General features: G+C 30.4%; 1 protein-coding gene across 1 annotated transcript; it reads right to left on the reverse strand.

Annotated features, from left to right (window-relative positions):
- Positions 1–859: 859 nt before the first annotated feature.
- LOC121203619 (peptidyl-prolyl cis-trans isomerase FKBP13, chloroplastic) lies at positions 860–4,291 on the reverse strand. Its single transcript, XM_041107904.1, has 5 exons — positions 3,762–4,291; positions 2,591–2,683; positions 2,350–2,410; positions 2,173–2,241; positions 860–1,151 (listed from the first exon to the last, which is right to left on the reverse strand). The coding sequence occupies exons 1-5, from the start codon at positions 4,131–4,133 to the stop codon at positions 1,087–1,089; spliced, it is 660 nt and encodes a 219-aa protein (XP_040963838.1). The 5' UTR covers positions 4,134–4,291; the 3' UTR covers positions 860–1,086.
- Between the last annotated feature and the right edge of the window lie 14,851 nt (positions 4,292–19,142).

Genomic DNA, 19,142 nt, shown 5'->3' on the forward strand with positions numbered 1-19,142 from the left:
GGAGAAGTAATCACGGGTCATTTAGACGATGCCACTATTTTTTTATGTTTGAGGTTATTAAATTATAATTTTTGTCTTACAACTTTTATGATTTTTTTTAAAACTGTTGAAATTTTTTTTCTATATTTTTATATTCTATAATAATTTTTATATATTAATATTTTTCTATAATTTTCTATACTTATAATAATTTTTTATATTTTTATATTTTTTCTAAAATTTTTAATAAATTTTCTAGACTTTTCAATTGTTTTATTTTTTATATTTTTATTGATTCTAATTTTTTTTTATCATTTTCCTCCACGTGCCACAACCATGGCGCGACACTAGCAAGGATTATAACTCTAAAATTTATAAAATGTAGTAAATTACATTTATAAAGAACACATTTTATGATTTTTTTATATATCTTTATAATTTTTTTCTATATTTTTATATTTTATAATATTTTTTAAAAATAATTTTCTATTATTTTTATGATTTTAAAATATCTTTCTATTTTTAATAAAAATTTTCTATTTTTCATAATTTTTATATTTTTTATTATCTTCCCGCGACAATAACTGAAAAAGGGAAAAAAAAGACTTCTTTAACTTAAAGTTAACAGGTAGTTAAAATATCCAATTAAATGAAAAAATAATAATTACTTTTTGGAAACTGTTGGAGGGCCTTAAATCTTAAGTTTTTCAATTGAGTTTGAATTGATGCCGAAAACAAGGGATGATTTAGAAACACTATTTGCCCCAATAAGAAACCCCAATAATAGTTATCTTTTCCTCAAAATTTTGTTTATAAATTAAGAGATCATTTCATTTCATCCATAACTAAAAATAAATGAATTCCAAAATCACATACGAAATTTAGTAAAAGAAATTTTGACTTGATTTAAATTTTAAAAACAACAACTACCATTATTAATGGTATTATTCTAAATTTTCTTTTTTTTTCAGATAAAAAATTTATGTATATAATTATCAAAATTAAAGTGAAGTTTATATATCAAAGTTTGAAACAAAAAACATAAAACAAGTGATTGAAGTGTAGTTTCCGGTGAACTTCTCATTCTTCACATAATAATTAACTTTTTCATGCTTTGCCAATGAATTCCACGTCAAACAGGAGAACTGAATCTGGGGGTATAATGCATGAACCTGCAACACGTGCAATGCAAAATTCCTTATCCCATTGTTCCTTGCAACTTTGGTTTTGCCACAAAAAAAGCAAGGTTGAACAAGTTGAATCCAAGGTCAAACCAATAAACTTCCGGTTTCAATCAATTAGTTGAATCAGCTGGTTTGAATTAAAATAATTTTAAATATTAAAAAACTTATTAATGTTAAATAAATTAACAAAAACATGTATTTTACCACCAAACTGAATAGGCCTAAATCGAGTCAACTTATCAGTTCAGTCCGTAGTTCATCAGTGCAAATGAAAAAAAAAAACATTTTTTCTAAAACCTTTTGTTGGGGTCTAGGTTAAAGAAAGCAAGAAATTTCAATTACTAAATTTGTACGTAGTCCACTTCCAAGTTCTGTTTGCCTCTAATCCACTTTCCACCTATCATAGGGTGTGCTTGGTTGAGTGGAAAGTGGAGGAATGGGAAGAGGGAGTGAAAAAGTAGAAAGAAAATAAATTTTGAACATGCTTGGTTGGGAAGAAAAATGAGAGGAAAGAAAATAGGAGAGGTTATCGTTTTTCATCCTAATACATAAAAACTAATCCTTCTAAATTCAAAGATGAGAGGAGAGAAAATAAGATATGTATATGTTAGTTCAAAACTATGTATTTTTCAAATGTTTTATTCTCTTTCCTTTCATTTTACAACTCACCAAGCAATGGATAGAAAATTATGTTTTCCTTCCTTCTAGTTTTCTACCCCTTCAATTTTCCATTGTTCTAATTTTCTTTCCACTCTACCAAGCAAAGTTGATGATAAAAGGGTACACTTGTAAGAAAACAAAGGTAAATTTTTACTTCTTAACCTATATAGTTCAACAAGCAAAAATAGATGTGAAGGCAGACTTTAACTTAGTTGACTAATAGAGTTATGAGGTGGCATGCGGCAAGTCAAAGAATTTAATTCTAGTCTATCACCCTTTTTCTATCCTCAGAATGCAGATTCTTGTGTATGTAAATAAAAAAGTGTAGAAAACTGCTTTAGTTGCTTACCTCCTTTACAGCCTGCACCTCTCACACCATATCCGAGCTCTGGTGGAAGCCTTAATGTTCGTTTCCCACCTAAATTATGTCGAAAAATAATGAAAATATTTCATCTAAATAATTGCTACTATTAGTATTAATTTATTATAGTGAATTAAGAATAAGATTAAGCTTTATATCTCATACCAGCAAGCATAGGAGGAACTCCATCACCACCTAAAATACCTTGGTCCCAGCCTTTGATCACCTGTGGCAAATCCCATGAAATACCTTAATATTCATGTTTTTTCTTTTTTGTCGATTCTATAAAATTGGAACCATAAATAAAAGCTTAACATGGCTACTGTTGTCGGATGACCTGCAAAATTTGAGAATTTTTCAATTTTTTTTAGGGAAAACAAGTGAAAGAAGAGAAGAATGGAAGTACCTCACCAACGCCAACACGAAATGTAAGAGGCTTTCCACGATTATAGCTGCTATCAAACACTTTCCCATTCTCCAATCTCCCTACATAATGTGCCTGTTTTTTTTTTTTTGCAAATTAAATTCGATAAGATTTTACTTTGAACTTATGTTTTCCAGACTCAAGAAAACTGTAGATCAGATAAAAATATATTCAATACGACTCTATTCCATCCTTTTTAATTCTTTTTAATATATTTGAACAATCATACTTTCATACTCATTCACTATTAGAAAATATGAAATGTCAGAGTAATATAGCTCCAACCTATGCACTTCATGTTGTTAAATCATTTCCCTATAATTATCATCTTCTACGTACCATCAAATAGGAGAAATGGTGCTGAAAGGATTGCTTATATGAGCATATTGCATCTTCTATGGAATTTAAAACTTCCTATGAAAGTTATTATGTTCCTACGGAAATTCTTAATAATTCTCTCCTTGTAAAGCTGAAATTAAGAGGACCCCTACATCTGAGGCATTTTGATCTTTCTGTTACAAGCACGAGGAAACTCTGGCCCCTGTCTTTCTTCAGTGCAAATTTGCTAGGGTAGTCTAGTTCGGGATGGATTCAGGACTACAGACCAGTGACGTTGTGGCCGATAGTTTCCAGGATTGGTTGATTAATTGGATTAATACTACAAGCTCTAGACACTTAGAAGAGACCAGAATTGTGCGGCGCATTGCACTGACGTGGCGGTGAATTTGGCTTGCTAGAAATCAGAATACTTCTCATGGCCAAATTTCTAACCATGTGTCTACTATTTTGCAGGCTAAGCAATTTATCTCTCACTGTGTTAAGGCTTTTGAGTCAAATGAGGCAGGTCAAAGGAAGAGGCCAAGAGTAATTCTTGTGTTTGTTTGTGACAAAATTTGCAACTATAAAAACCAGTATGTAATTTAAGCTTCATTTGAAACCATGATGGGAAAATACACCAGAGCACGTTAAGCTAGTTTAAAGTCGACTTATAAGTGAAAGGCCGAAGCATGACAAGAATATAAGATTATAGGAAAAATGAGACTTAACCATTTTCATATATATACACATAAAATTGAGTACACCAAGTACTTGTGTATTATAATACTTGAATTAGAAGGAATATAACACATAAAACTTGAATTTTTATGCTAACCTTTATCAGCTGCCCTTTAACAGCCTCAGGGCCTTTCCCTACAACTTTATCACAGAAGGCCAAGCCTGAAGGACTAACAGTCAATTCACAAGCCGCTGGGGCTACTTCAACAGCTGCACCACTGGGACAAGGTTGTGGCAGCAACTGCAACAAAACATCAGCAATCCCAACATATAAACCAAGGCCAACCCCTTCTCTCCTCTTCAATAACACTATGCCTTTCTCATTTTGTTGCTCAACAATGCCTATTGAACCCATTTTTGGCTTCGTTTTTGACCATCTAATCAGTGGGTTTTCCACATTCTTGTTTAGGATTTTAGGGTTGGGGATTTTGGGGATGTAAGTTCCTGCTGAAAATGGCAGCGACTTCATTTTCACTGACCACAATTTTTCTCGGGAAAATAGGGGATAAGCTTCCACCAACGTAGTTGAAAGAGATTAAAGATGGGGGATTTCCATTTGTCTACATGCTCTCACCATAGGATAAATATATTTATATAAATAATTTGATAATTTTTTATTGGTAAACTACACCAACTGTCCCTAAATTATGTTTAAAATTACATTTCGGTCATTAAACTTTCAAGAGTTAGATAATAGTCACTAACATTATCAAAGTGTTATATTTTTGTCACTCTGTAGTCTGTTGTTAGCTTCTAGTCAAAAGGTTAATAGCTAATTTGGAGCTCTAGTTAAAATCATTTTGATATTTTTAAAATTTTCCTAACAATAATTGTAAGAAAAATTAAAAAAAATCTTACACTAAAAATTATTAGAAAATCTATAAAAATAATAATTTTTAAAAAATATAAAAATATATAAATGTGTATAAATCTAAAAAAATTCTTAAAAGTAAAACTAAAAAAATTAAATTAATATTTCTTGTAAATTTTTATTATATAAAAAATCTTAAAATTTTCTAACTAAATTTTCCACCCATTGATGAACACCTTTAATCACATCAACAACTTCATGTTGATTTATTCAGAAATTGCTTTGCAATTTCTTTTCTCAAAGCTTTAAAAGCCCTAATAAAATGCATTTCAATACAAGATTCAGATTTCAACCGATTGTTGTTGCTCAAATTTTCAAGAAATAAAATCTAAGCTTGTAGCATTGCTTTCATTCTTGAGAATAGTAAAAACTTCTACCAACTATCTATCTGTAAAATTTTCATGATAATTATGGAAAAAAAGAAAAGAAAAGAGAAAGAATTATGAAAAAAGAGGGAAAAAGACGAGCAAAATGTTCTATTATATTGTTCGGAATCTTTGATAAGTTTTAATCTTTTGAAATTTGAGATTTTTCCCTTTTTATTTATAATAAAATGTACATACTTCTTTTCTAAACTCATCATTTATTTTTTATAATTCCAGTTACTAGATTGATTGGGCTTTTAAGTAACTTTCTGTTTTGGAATTTTAGATTTTTTAAACTTATAATACAAAGTGCTCCTTCTCCAAACTCACCATTTCTTCTCTCAAATTTCAAGACAATATTTTACTTTCAGCTATAAATAATATATATATTATATTTTTAATAATATAGGAAGAGCCAACGCCAATCTACATAAAAAAATGCAAATAAAGATGGTGTAAAGCAATAAAGCAAATGAAAAAAATGAGTAATATCAAAGTGAATGGCTATTTAATTTTTTTTTTGTGAAATATTAAAGAAAATGATTTTGATGAGATTGGATGCAGAAAATTTAACTACAAAATTCTTGAGTTTTCCTTACAGCACTTGATTTTTTATATGAATCTTTTTATTTATTTTAAAGACATTTTAAAATTTTTTTTACACTTATTGTTAATCAATTTTTTAAAATATCAAAATGATTTGTTAACTATAGTTCAGTGACCAAATTATCTATTACACCTTTGAATTAAGGTGCATTTTTACTTTTTTTAACAGAAGTTAACAATCAAGTGACAAAAATGTAAAAAATTAATAACATTAGTGACTATTACATAACTTTTGAAAGTTGGGTGATCAAAGTATAATTTTAAACAATGTTTAGGGAAATTGGTGTAATTTACCCTTTTTTATTGCATGACACCTTTAGAGTATAATATTTTTTTAGGGTAAACTATACCCTTAGTCACTAAACTAAAAAAAATTACAATTTGGTTATTCAACTATTTAAAAACTTTTATTTAAGTTACTGGACTGTTAAAATCAATACATTTATAACAGAATTTTAGTATCTTATTTCGAAGAAAAAAAATTAATTATGCAAAATTATAGAATAAAATGTGCATGAAAAAAAAGTAAGAAAAAGATTTTCAAATGTTGAATAACTAGAGGCAAGCCGATAAATATTTATAAAATATTTAAATTCTTAATTGATTTGATGTTACGAGTTAATTAAACACCGAATCAGTTGAAAAATAATTAAAATGCTCACATATATACAAAATATCTATTTATACTTACTATTTATAAACTCTTTGTTGAGTTGGTGTTACAAGTCAACCGAACACCGATCAATTTGAAAATGGTTAAAATATCTTCATACATACAAAACAAGTTATATTACTATAATAGTGTTTTTGTCTTTTTATTTTCTATATAAAAACAGTAAAAACTTGCATAAAATGAGATTTAAACTTAGGGTCCGTTTGATTGCCTGTAAAATATTTTCCGTAAAATGATTTCTGGAAAATGTTTTACTTTTCTGTAAAATGATTTACTAAAAAATATTTTCTAGTGTTTGATTGAATTTGTGTAAAATATTTTCTGCTGTTTGGCAGATTACCTGAAAATATTTTCCGGAAAAGTTATTTTTACATATATTAATATATATTAATAAATTTTTATATTTATAATTGCATTAATAATTTTTTGAGAAATTAAACTACTTTCTTTGTACCAATACTTCAACAAATATTAATATATTTATAATTGGAAGAAAAAAGAATCACATTATAAGTTATAATTGGAAGAAAAAAGAATAATCGGATATTAATGTTCTAAAAAAACTAAAGGAATCACATTATAAGTTATAATTTTCAATATCAAAATTTATAGAGACCAATTTAAAATCTAGATTAGAGAGACCAATTTAATATCTAGATTATAGTTTGAGGATGTACTAATCGGATTTTTCGTAAAAGATTTTGATATCGATTACTTGTAAATAAAGAAAAACGAATAAATTCACAAAAAGAAAAAAAAAGAAAAACGAAAAATCTATATTTCATTATGTTAAGTATCTTAATTAAATTATTATCCACTTCTGAGTAAAAATAATTAACATTTATGAGATAACAATTATTATCAAAGAAGATTGACTGTTAAATCATAAGAGTTGAATTCTGTTATGATTTGCTATAAAAGTATAATGTTCCATACATATTTGATGCATTTTGTATCACATGAGTTGCTTATAAAATTTTCATTTCTCAAGATTTGACATAATAATCAATGCCATTAACATTGAAACCGGAATCTAGATTTTGAAACTTCTAAAATTAACCCTAAACGAAAATTTATCCCATAAGAAACAACACAAGCTTCATATATATATATATGAAAAAACTCAAAGAAGAGACCAAAGTAATGAACAAAGCTGAGAAGAGGCTCAAACTGTTGAGGAAGAAGCTTGAGTCCCTCAAGTTAGTGCCTAGTTAGGAAGATTCACAGCACTCTGCAGCAGTTTCTTGTATTTCATCCACAAGCAGTTCAGGTACCAAAAACCTAGAAAGAACAGCTTCCAAGTCTCAAAATGTAGTTCCAAGAATTTCAAAAAATATGGAGGAAAATGCATCAGACACCACTACATATATACCAAGCTTTAAAATTTCTTTCAGCACAGAAAATTGTTTTTCTTCACGTGAAAACTCCAGTTCTAAATCGAGTCCATAAAGATCCAAAAGTTGATGACACAAGGACAAGGTAATAGAACACAAAGTGACAAAATTTCTCTCGCGCATTGAAACATAAATGGGGGAATGCAGGTAATAGAACTATGATGCAACTATGATGCAGTAAAATCCTTATTAAAAATTCAAAGTCTAATAATTCCATAGGAACCTTTACCAAATACAGATTTCAGATTTCAGCATATACAGATTTCAGAAGCTCACTCTTCAGCAAATAAATCATATAGGACTTTAATTAATGACTTCATATAGGACTTCAGCAAATAAAAGATTTATGAAAAAATTAAGTAGTTAAATGTAATTAATTACTATTAATATGTTTTTCCACTCGTCTTCTTTTGTGACAACTATTTCTTCATTTTTTAATAGTTCCGGTGCATCTCCTGTGTCAACTTCTTTACCTGAACTTTCTAGTTCCTTACCTACAGTTTCTATGTTTGTTCCAATTGTGTCATCACCTAACAATTCTACTCCTAGTTCGTCTCAACCTCATTCACCTCCCTTACCCAAGACATATTCCATGATCACTTAAAGTAAAGTTGGTATCTTTAAACCCAATGTTAACCTCACCAAGGTAGTTTGTTTGTCAGATTCTACTCTTACTGATGTTTATGAGGCTATGACTCATTTTCATTTGCAAAGTGTTGTTTACAATGAGTTGCAGGCTCTTATCAACAACAACCCTTGGAGTTTATGTCCTCTTATTGCAGCACATGGTCTATAGGACTGCCAGTATCAAAGGAAGCCATTTTCTCTAGCATCAAATACTAACAAATTTAACTTCTAACTAGATAAGTAATAAACTACGACCAGCGACAAAACCATGGATTAAACTACATTTGACTACATTTGATGCTGTTAGAACATCAAAAGCATGGATTAAAATCTAAGCTGCGACCAACGATACAGTGGTAACCAGAGAAGACTGTAGGCACAGATCAGTGACAGCAAAGGTGACATTCAGCATAAATAGGGGCCAAAATCTTTCTAACTATGGACAAGAAACCGATTCACAAAACTATGGACAAGAAACCAATAACATAAAGGAACTAACCCAGAAACCGATTCACAAAACTATGGACAAGAAAATATACCTTTCTAAAGCAAGTCTGTGAAGAAAGTCTGCCCAAGACAAGCCAAACACCACAGCCAAACTAGCAGAAAACCCAAGCAAGAGATCTCAAACAAAAACAAACAGAAAATCCCCAAATCAATTTATAAAAAGAAGAAGAAATCAATGGGGGGAAAGGAGCCCGAAACCAGATCAAGGGAGAACGAAAGGGAGAAGGGAGAACGAAACCAGATCGGTGTAGAGAGGAGAAGGGAGAACGAAAGGGAGAACGAGAGTGTAGAGAAGGGAGAACCTGGAAATTCCGGAAAATGTCTTACTGATTCCAAATCGGTAAGACATTTTCCATAAATTGGGGCCCTTTTTACCCATGTTTGTAAAACATTTTCCCTTAGGATTTCATTTTACACCAATCAAACGCTGGAAAATCCGGAAAATATTTTCCGAAAAATATTTTTCACCAATCAAACGGAGCCTTAGGTTACAATAAATTTTAAATCTTTAATTTTATCATTTTAATAAAAGTTTCAGATCTTTAATTTTATCATTTTAATAAAAGTTCCATTTGATGTTTAAATATTACATTGTGGTGTGTCATAATCTTAATATTAAAATTAGGACAATATATGAGAAATTTTTTATATTTGAATAAAAAAATTATAAACTTTTTATATATGTCTTTTTGTTTTAAACATTAATATCATTATAGGTTCTTATCATATCTTATCTTTTTGATACAATGCCTAGAACTACCCATAGCCCTTCCCTACCCCTTAAATAGGAGGATAATGCGCTTTAGATCACTCGAATCCACATCCTCCCATATTAACAATAATGTCAATATCAATTAAACTAAAACTCAATCAACACTTTTTATACATGTCTTAAATAACAAACTTAATAATGAAAAACTGTTAGTGCTAAAAAAATCAAGTATTTCATGAAGTCATACAAATAACATCAAAATTAAAGCAAATAGAAAAAACAAAAAAATATATATATTAAAGATTTGGTAAACGTTTAAACTCAATATTCTAATGCATCAAGGCAGTCAACCTATTTATATTATTGAAGTTGAATCTATAAGATTATGAAGTAAACTAAACTATAAGTAATTTAATATAATTGATTAACAACTTATTTATAGAAGGAAAGTGTATTAAATTAGAATTAGGAAAGATTAATCTAGATTTTGGCCTCAATTAGGTAATTAGACCAACTTTTTTATTTTTATTTTTTTTTTGTTCATTTTGACATTTGATTTTGATAATTAAATTCATTTGATTCTTTATTAGAGTAACAGTCTAACTGACTTACTTAGTTTCAGGTGTAATGCAATTACTAAGTAGTTAGTGTTAGTTGTTGTTTCTAGCCTTATATAAATGTGTATAACTTGGGTAATAAAAGGGCGGTTAATGAACCTCTCAATTCTTGAAATTCTAATATGGTATCATAATGTATTTTTGTGTTTTTCATTGATTGTTGAGTCGACGATGGAGTCAGCTGAAAATTTTCTTAATCTGTTTGCCTTTGCATCTTAGAAGGTGGCAATTCCTGTTGACAATGGAAACGTCTTGGCATGGAAGCAGCATGTTTTATTGGTGATTAAGACTCATTGGTTGCAGTCGTTTGTTGATGGAACTGTTGTTATACCACTTCGAGAAGAGGTTGATGGTGATGGCGTGTCCAATGAGAATTCGGTGTATGTTCAATACAAGCAACAGGATTCAATGTTGGCAGCGTGGCTTCTCTCGACTGTAAGTGCTTCCCTTCATAATCAATTAGTTAGGAGTTCTGGTTCTTCTTTTGAGTTATGGGAGGCCCTCATGCGTCTTTTTGGGAGTCATTCGACCATTACGGCTATGTGATATAGGTATTTACTTCATAATCTTAAAAAAAAAAAGACTTTTCAATGTCTGTTTATCTTGCTAAGATTAAATATCTCCATGATTCTTTGACGGGGTGCAGTCAGAGTGTTTCCTTGGAGGAGAAACAATCAGCCATCCTCAATGGCCATCCACCAGAGTTCGATCACGTGGTTTCAATTATAACCAAAAGCAAGATTCCATTTAATCTTCAGGGCATTACGACGGTTCTTTTGGACGTTGAAGCTCGGCAACAAGGGCATCTATCTTAGAATTTATTTTCGGCGAGTCTTGTTGTGGCAAGCATGTTGGAAAAATGGGTTTGGAAAATGCAGCGGAAAATAAATTTAGGGAAAAATTAGAGGTTTAATTTTTTTTTCAAGGCAAGCATGTTGGAAAAATGGGTTTGGAAAATGCAGCGGAAAATAAATTTAGGGAAAAATTAGAGGTTTAATTTTTTTTTCAAAACAAGATCTTGATTGTGATATCTAAAGTAATAAACACTTAATCAAAATTGTACCTTTTCGATTTATCTAGGATGAGCGCTTTGATCGAGTAGTCTTCTCCACTATCCTCAAGCTCACGTCTGTCGAGTGTGGGCTCGCTTCGAATCAGAAAATTTTTCACAAAAATTACCAGTGGGGTAATTTTTACAATTTATCTAAACTTTTGGGTCAAGTTATAAATCAAAAAAATATCTCTAGAAATTTTTTGAAATAATTTCTTCAGAAAATTTTCTCTTTACAACTTTCTCTTGAATTCAAGTGTGTAAATAATGACCCAATGCTGTCTTTATATAGAGAGAATTTAGAGAGTTCAACTATGATTAAACTTAATCACTTTAAAATTAAATTAAATTTAATATTAAGATAATCACTTTATTATTAAGTTAATAAAATACTATTAAGATAAGTATTAAATTTAATTTAATATTAAACTATGAAAATAATATTATTTTCGAAATAATTAATCTGAAATCAAATTCTCTAGTAAAGTCCCAGTAGGAGTGTAACCCTTCCATTGCTCAATCACCAATGACCAACTGCCACCGACCACCGGGAAGCTACCGTCGTAGCCACCAACACCGTTGCGTCCGGTAATGCAGGTGCGACAACCTTACAAAACCCAAGCCGGTTCGGCTATTGCTGGTTCGATCCGGGTCAATGACGACCTGGCCAGTCCGATCTAGTAACCGGTTGGACCGTCAGCCCAGTTTCACATATTGGGCTCGACTCGACTAGTTTTTGGGTCTTGGTCTCAATTTTGGGCTCCAGGGCACAATTTACGATCTCAGGTCCAATTATTAAGTTCAATTACCTATTGGGCCAATTGTCTAACTTGAAAATTAATTTCCAAAAATATCATATTGTTATGAATAATTTATTAAGTGGATATCCATTAAGATTTAGATAAGTTTTGATATACTTTAAATTCTAATAGTCATTAGAAGTAGATCTCTACTTCATTTATACTTATTATGCCTATAAATAGAGACTTTGGAGAAACATTGTAAATATATCAATTGATCAATAAAAATACGCTTTCTCTTTTGCTCTCCCATTTTATTTTATAACACGTTATCAACACAGTTCTCTTTTAATTGTTTTTCTTCATAAGCCACAAAAATATCTCAAAATTTGCTATTGTTGATTGCCTCCTAGAGTTGCTGCTATTTTAATTAAAGTTTGCACACTATGGGTAATCATTAAAGCCTTTAACCACTCATGTATACATAAATCTCTAAATTTTTTATGCCATTTTATACAAAGATATTTATATAATCCTTACGTGGGTGATGACGATGATATTAAAGATCTACTGGTATATCTTACTATCATTTATTTATTATATCATGTTTATTATAATTGGAGACTAATTATGACAACATGAATAGATAGATTTTGATTTGAAATCCACGCATATTTGCGATGGTGATTATGAAATAAAGAAATTTTTTGGAACAGTTATAAGTTCGTCCTAGTAAATCTATTGCATTCCCCGAAGTGAACGTAAAAGAAAGTATAAACCAATATTATTCCAATATTTGGTAGTACAAAATTAGTTAAAAGTTCCAGAAGAGCTAATATATTAATATCTTGTGATGGTTAATCCATTGGTTTTAAAAGATATTTATAATGGATCTCAATTGAGATTGTGAATGAGGAAAAGATTATCTTTAATATGAATCAAAAGATGATTGAGTTATTGATTACTCTTGTTATTAAATTGAATTGACTGTTACTATCTTTGTAATCTTCTTTAGTCATCATCCCTATTAATGGATTAAAAGTAAAATATTTGACTGTGAAAGATTTTCTTATGAGCAATAGTATATGGTAATTCTATCTCAAGTTACGGTTGAATGCACTTGAAGTTGCAAGTTTTTTTATTAAAAAAAATGAGTATAACTTTACATTATTCAGAATAAGTTCTCAATTAAAATTATGTGGAAAAATATTACTGATGAGAACTTGCAAGAGAAAAAATTTATGTATGAAAAGTCATTGGTTATGTACCTGTTGTACACCTAAAAAATAAGATCCACTCTCAAAGTTTGCTATTAATATTTTTTTTTGGATATTTGAAGATTTTGGCGTATTCCCTGAAGCAAATATTGCATATAATTGTTTGGAAATAATATTTATCTTGTTAACTTAGTGGCATTATAAACTTCACATTGATTTAGACATTTCCGGTAGTAAATGTCACAATAGTACTTATATGTGGATATAATGTAAAAGGAATGACAGTAAAATTATCAATTTTTCACAATTTATATTGACATTATTAGTACAATTGAAATGCATGTTAAAGTAAACCAGAAGTTTATTGATACAAATACATTTACTACTTGGCATGACCAGTTAGACCATCCTGGATCATATATGATTCTAAAATTAATTGAGAATTCATATGGACATTCATTAACGAACCAGAAGATTCTTTAATTTAAAGAATTCTTATTTGTTTCTTGTTCTCAATGAAAATTGATTGTTAGAAACTCACTAGCTAAAGTTGAGATTTAATGTCTTGCATTTTTGAAATGAATATGAGTCCATTCATTCACCACGTGGATGGTTTTGATATTATATGATTTTGGTAGATGCATCTACAAAATAATCACATGTGTTACCAACTTGCAACCTATCGTTTGCAAGATTGCTTGTATAAATAATTAACTTCAGATCATGCAATTAAGACAATTCATCTTGCTAATACTGGTGAGTATATATTTCAGTCTTTTATTGATTGAGTTTGAAAAACTTTTGTAAAAGTTTATTATTTGTGCGCATAATGGTTTAGATAAATTATTGATTGAACGCCTCTGATTAATATCTAAATCATCATTTATGAGAACTAAACGTCCTATTTCAACATGAGATTATGTTGATTTATGTGTTGTACGCATCAAGCCAATAAGTTATAAATACTCCCCATTAGAATTGGTTTTTAGCCAATAGTTAAATATTTCTCATCTTTAAATTTTTGTATGTGCATATATGTTCCAATTGCTCCACCACAATGCACAAAGATGAGTGAATCCTGAAAAAAATTGGGAATATATATTAATTATGAGTCTCCTTATATTATCATATATTTTGAATGTTTTAGAGATTCAATTATGACATGATTTGTGATTATTATTTTGATTTGATAGTTTTCCTGACATTAGGGTGAGATAAATAATAACATGTAATGAGTTAGGAGGGAGAATAATTTGAACCAGAAGTTCAACAAGGACAACTCATTACAAGTTCCAAATATGAAAATTCTCATAAAAGAAAATAATTTTTCTAGATAGTCATATAATGAATGCGGGTGCTCCATAAGAGACCCAAGACATAAATAATAACTAAAACTCTAGAAGAGTTTCAGATACCTGAAACTGAAGATTAAAACAGTAAAAATAAATAAATCTCAATAAGTTATGTCAAATTGAGGAAATGTCTAACCGATAATAAAACTGGTCGATAATGGTTTTGCGCAATATTATTGTTGAAATAATGAAATAAAAGGAGGATCTTGAATAAATTTATTGAGAAATATAGATATGGAATAAATTGGTCAAAATAGAAAGACGCAACTTAAGTACAATTAAATTCATAGAGTTTTTGAACTAGTAGTCCAAATATCTAAAGGTATAAAGCCAGTGAGGGTGCAAATGAAGTAGTTTTGTAAAAGCGAAATAAAAGTATGAAGTTTTTTGCTAAGTCTTGGTATTTATTATGAAAAGATATAATATTATTTTGTGGTAGATGTAATAACCTTTAGATATATTATTAAATTGATCGTTCATAAAATATATAACTTGAGTCTAATGGTTGTTGTTACAACCTTTTATGAATCACTATATAGTAAAGTTTATATTAAAATCCTTGAAGGATTTAGAATGCTAGATGCATATTGAAATTCTCAGGAAATTATTCATTTATATGAATTGAAATAATTTGAACATATGTGGCAAATTCAACTCAGTGAATAGTAGTTGAAGGAGAATTATAAAATGATTCAAAATACTTATTTGTGTTTTTATAGAAGAATCATGATTAAAGTTTGGTATGATTACTGTTGAAACTCCTAAAGAGATCAAAATATATTTCCCCAAAATTTTCTCTCACTCATGACTTTCAAAAGAATGGTTATATAAATGCTTAGCAAATACATTCAAATAGTCATTTGAAAAGCTAGTATTCAAGATTGAATACATAGAATATGAGAAATTATGTGATGTTTTCATGAGGGGGAGTAAATATGCGTTGTACTCCTTTTCCCTTAACCGAGGTTTTGTCCTATTGAGTTTTCCTGGTAAGATTTTTAATGAGGCAATATATTACGCGTATTATAGATATGTGTACTCTTTTTCCTTCACTAAGGTTTTTTTCCCACAGGGGTTTTATCTTAGTAAGGTTTTAACGAGACAAATTATCTACAAATGGACATCCAAGGGGGAGTGTTATGAATATTTTATTAAGTGAATATCCATCAAGATCTAGATAAGTTTTAATATACTTTAAATTCTAATAATCATTAGAAGTAGATTTCTACTTCAGTTATACTTCTTATGCCTATAAATAGAGACTTTGGAGAAACATTGTAAATATCCTGATTGATCAATAAAAATACGCTCTCTTTTGTCTCCCATATTCTTTATTATTTACTCTTTGTCTAGCCCATGGTTTGACCGTCGGCCCAGTTTCACATGCTTGGTCCGATTCAACCAGTTTTTGGGTTTTGGTCTTGGTTTTGGGCTCCTGGGCCCAATTTACGATCTCAGGTCCAATTTTAAAGTTCAATTACCCATTGGGCCAATTTTCTGACTTGAAAATTAACTCTCAAAAATATCATATTAATTTTAATTGATTTGATTAATTTAAATTTACTTGATCAAAATTAATTTTTCAAAAAATCACTTAGATTTTCCAAATTATTTTTTCAAGAAAATTTTTTAATCAAATTCTCTAGTTGAACAATTCTCATGACCACCTAATTTAATTCTACATCGAATAAATCGACTCAATTAAATTATTCCCAAAGTCGTAGAATTTTCTTATGATTCAAATGTAGTCTGATCGAGCTTTTCTTGAGCTAGCGGAGGGACCAATCGGACATATACAATTAGGCTCTAGTGATTGCAATTATGTCCAGAAGCATTGTTCTGATAATTCGCATTTACTTAATCATGGAGTCAGTCCACAAGAAGTACCATGATTGAAAACTCATTATTGTATATTATTTACGAAAGCAATTCATCCAACTGCTTTGTCCAAAGACCTCGTAATGTGTGTGTTACCCTCATATGATATCCTTGATTTCTTTGAGTTAAATCTGTTCACTCAATACAATCTTATTTTATCTCATTGTCACTATTGTGTCTTCTTAATGATTAATATGATCACTGTCAACAAATGACTGTGATAAACTGCTCGTTCGAGAACAAGCAACCTCTGGTCATGTTCCATATTTATCAATCCACACAATGTCAATGAGAGGATATCGTTAACTCTTTAATTGAGCTATGAATTTCACTGTTGCTAGTAAAGTCATGCCATACATAAGTCATGTACCCAACATACTAGCTATAGGCTCGATCATCTTCAAAGCATAAGCCTCCACTTATATCAAAGCACATGAGTTGCATAGACATGGTTAGTGACTAACTCAGATTTAGATAAATCACACCATGAATGTCACAAGTGAATTAATTCACAAACGGATTCAGAATTAATTCATCTTGGGTTCACTCCAATGTATCATTCTACCAATGAATACATTTATGTCTCTACTCGTGGAGTCAACTGCTCTGATAGTCAAGACTAGCCATCTCCCTAATTATAATTTTAGATGACATAATAATCCTTTTCGGTATTTGAATTAAATGCTCACTTTGATTCTTTTACAGGATTACGGGCTTATTTAGATTATCTACTGAGGTAAGTTGTCTTTCTCGCAATGTAAACATTCTTTACAATGCCACTTATCTTCAATTTGAACTTTAGACAATCAATGAGCTTATATTTGCTTGTCACAATTTCGTTATGCATGCAAAATATAAAAGATATAAATACAAAATATTTAATTGTGAAACGTGAAATTAACTTTATTTATTTATTCATGTTCAAATAAATAGAAAACAGTTACATGTTTACTACAATATGGGCACATTTCCCAACAAAGCAAGTCTGAGTCGTCATTGTCGGTTGTTCCTTCATATGCTAGACAACCACCACTACAGATGTTCCTCTCTGCTCGTGCTTCTGGCTTCTCTCACCGTAGGCGAGGTCGGGGTTGGCATGGTGGTGGTGCTAGGTCGTAGTGTTAAATCTGTGGAAAGATTGGTCATATCATCTGGCGGTGTTTTTATCATTGCAATTCAACTTTTAATGATGACAAGGTTGAAAACCTAGAATGGGGTCTGAATGTAAGAGCTTAAATTGGGGTGATTCACCTTCTCATATAGGCCATAAGCTCGTATCAGCATATATGTATTACGTGGCCTAGATTTTTCAGATAATGTTGCTGACTCTATGAATCATGGAAATGTTAAATTTTCTGCAACACTATCTACTTCATCCATGGTTGTTGAGTCAGTGTAGTACTTGGATAGTGGAGCTACTATGCATATGACAAATGATCTGGAAAAATTTGTTGGTTTGTCATCCGTATAATGGAGCAGGTAAGGTTGTCATAAGTAATGGGCATCATATTCCTATAACACATATTGGTGGTTTGTCTATTTTTTCTACAGATGCTAGTCCACTATTGCTTAAAGATTTATTGTATGTGTCTGACATTCATAAAAATCTTTTGTCTGTGTCAAAGTTTACAAAGGATAATAAGGTGTTTGTTGATTTTTATCTTGATTGTTGCTTTGTTAAGTATTTGAAGACCCATTGGATATTGCTTTGCTGAAGTGAGTCCAATGGTTTTTATTGGTTTACCTCTGCTAAGTTTGAAGCAACTCTTACTGCTACAAGTACAACTAGTACAAATTCTTTTCAACAAGTGTCATCAGGATATGACAGTCCGTTAGGGCTATCTTACGTGTATGATTCTGCATTAAGGAATTCGCTCTTAAGTAACCACCCACATGTTATCTGTTTCTAAAAGTAGATCACTATGAATGGGTTAGCTGTTATTGTAAGACAGAGGCAAAAGACGATGGTCCGCTAATTTTTTTTGTTTGATTAAGATGTGTTGGTATTCTTTAATATTTCGTTATGACGGTCTTCATTATGAATTCACCAGTATGTTTTGTAAAGCATGAATTCGTAGACTTGGGTTTGAAATAGGAATCCGTGAGGATCGGGATATGAATTTGAGTTCGTTAGGATAAGCCGCTAATAATAGTCTACAATAGGGTCTCTTTAACGAGATTGTCTTATCTGGTTACCTGTATATATATTAGTGCAAGACGTATTATGGGTTTTCTTTAATAAGATAGCAAGTAAGAATCTGCAAAGATTTCCTCTCAAGGAAGTAGTTATATATGGGTCCGCAAATACAACTAATGAAGATAGAATACGCAGGGATAATTTGCCAAACGATCAAACGTTTATCTGTATCCTAATATTACATTTGTGAAGCCTCATCAATGAAAGCTCTTTATGTGCAAGGCTTATATAATCAATTACAAAATCTTTGTTTCAAAGTTTTCTGTAATAGATCAAAAGCCGTTAAGTAGGATGAATTATTCTCAAGGTTGTGCAAGTAATTAATCGATGGTGTTTTTGAAGATCATATACCAAGTACGAGTGAGTTAGATCGTGTGATATAAATACCACACCAATGAGATTGGTGAACCATCCTAATATAGATAGTCATACTTTATTTCAAAATCATAAAGTACTCGCTTAATATCATTCTGCTAATACAAGGTATGGATAACTCACTAAGTTTATTTGAACTTACGGTTGTTTCATATTGTATTGCAAGTATTATGTGAATTCAATAGTTCGTGGAGGGACCAGACCAGAATTTATCATGTCCAAGCTAATATTTTTCCTAGCCTTAATATGCATACAACGGGGTGACCCCGAGGCGAAGTTCATACGGTTTGTTTGCT

The sequence above is a fragment of the Gossypium hirsutum genome, chromosome D12, assembly GCF_007990345.1.
Source record: "Gossypium hirsutum isolate 1008001.06 chromosome D12, Gossypium_hirsutum_v2.1, whole genome shotgun sequence".
Taxonomy (NCBI): Eukaryota; Viridiplantae; Streptophyta; class Magnoliopsida; order Malvales; family Malvaceae; genus Gossypium; species Gossypium hirsutum.

Coding starts and splice junctions, on each gene's coding strand:
- LOC121203619 (XM_041107904.1), bottom strand. CDS start 4,133: ATGAAGTCGCTGCCATTTTCAGCAGGAACTTACATCCCCAAAATCCCC. Junction 2,684..3,761: donor TTAAAGGGCAGCTGATAAAG/GTTAGCATAAAA, acceptor AAAAAAAAACAG/GCACATTATGTAGGGAGATT. Junction 1,152..2,172: donor AGGTGCAGGCTGTAAAGGAG/GTAAGCAACTAA, acceptor CACGTGTTGCAG/GTTCATGCATTATACCCCCA.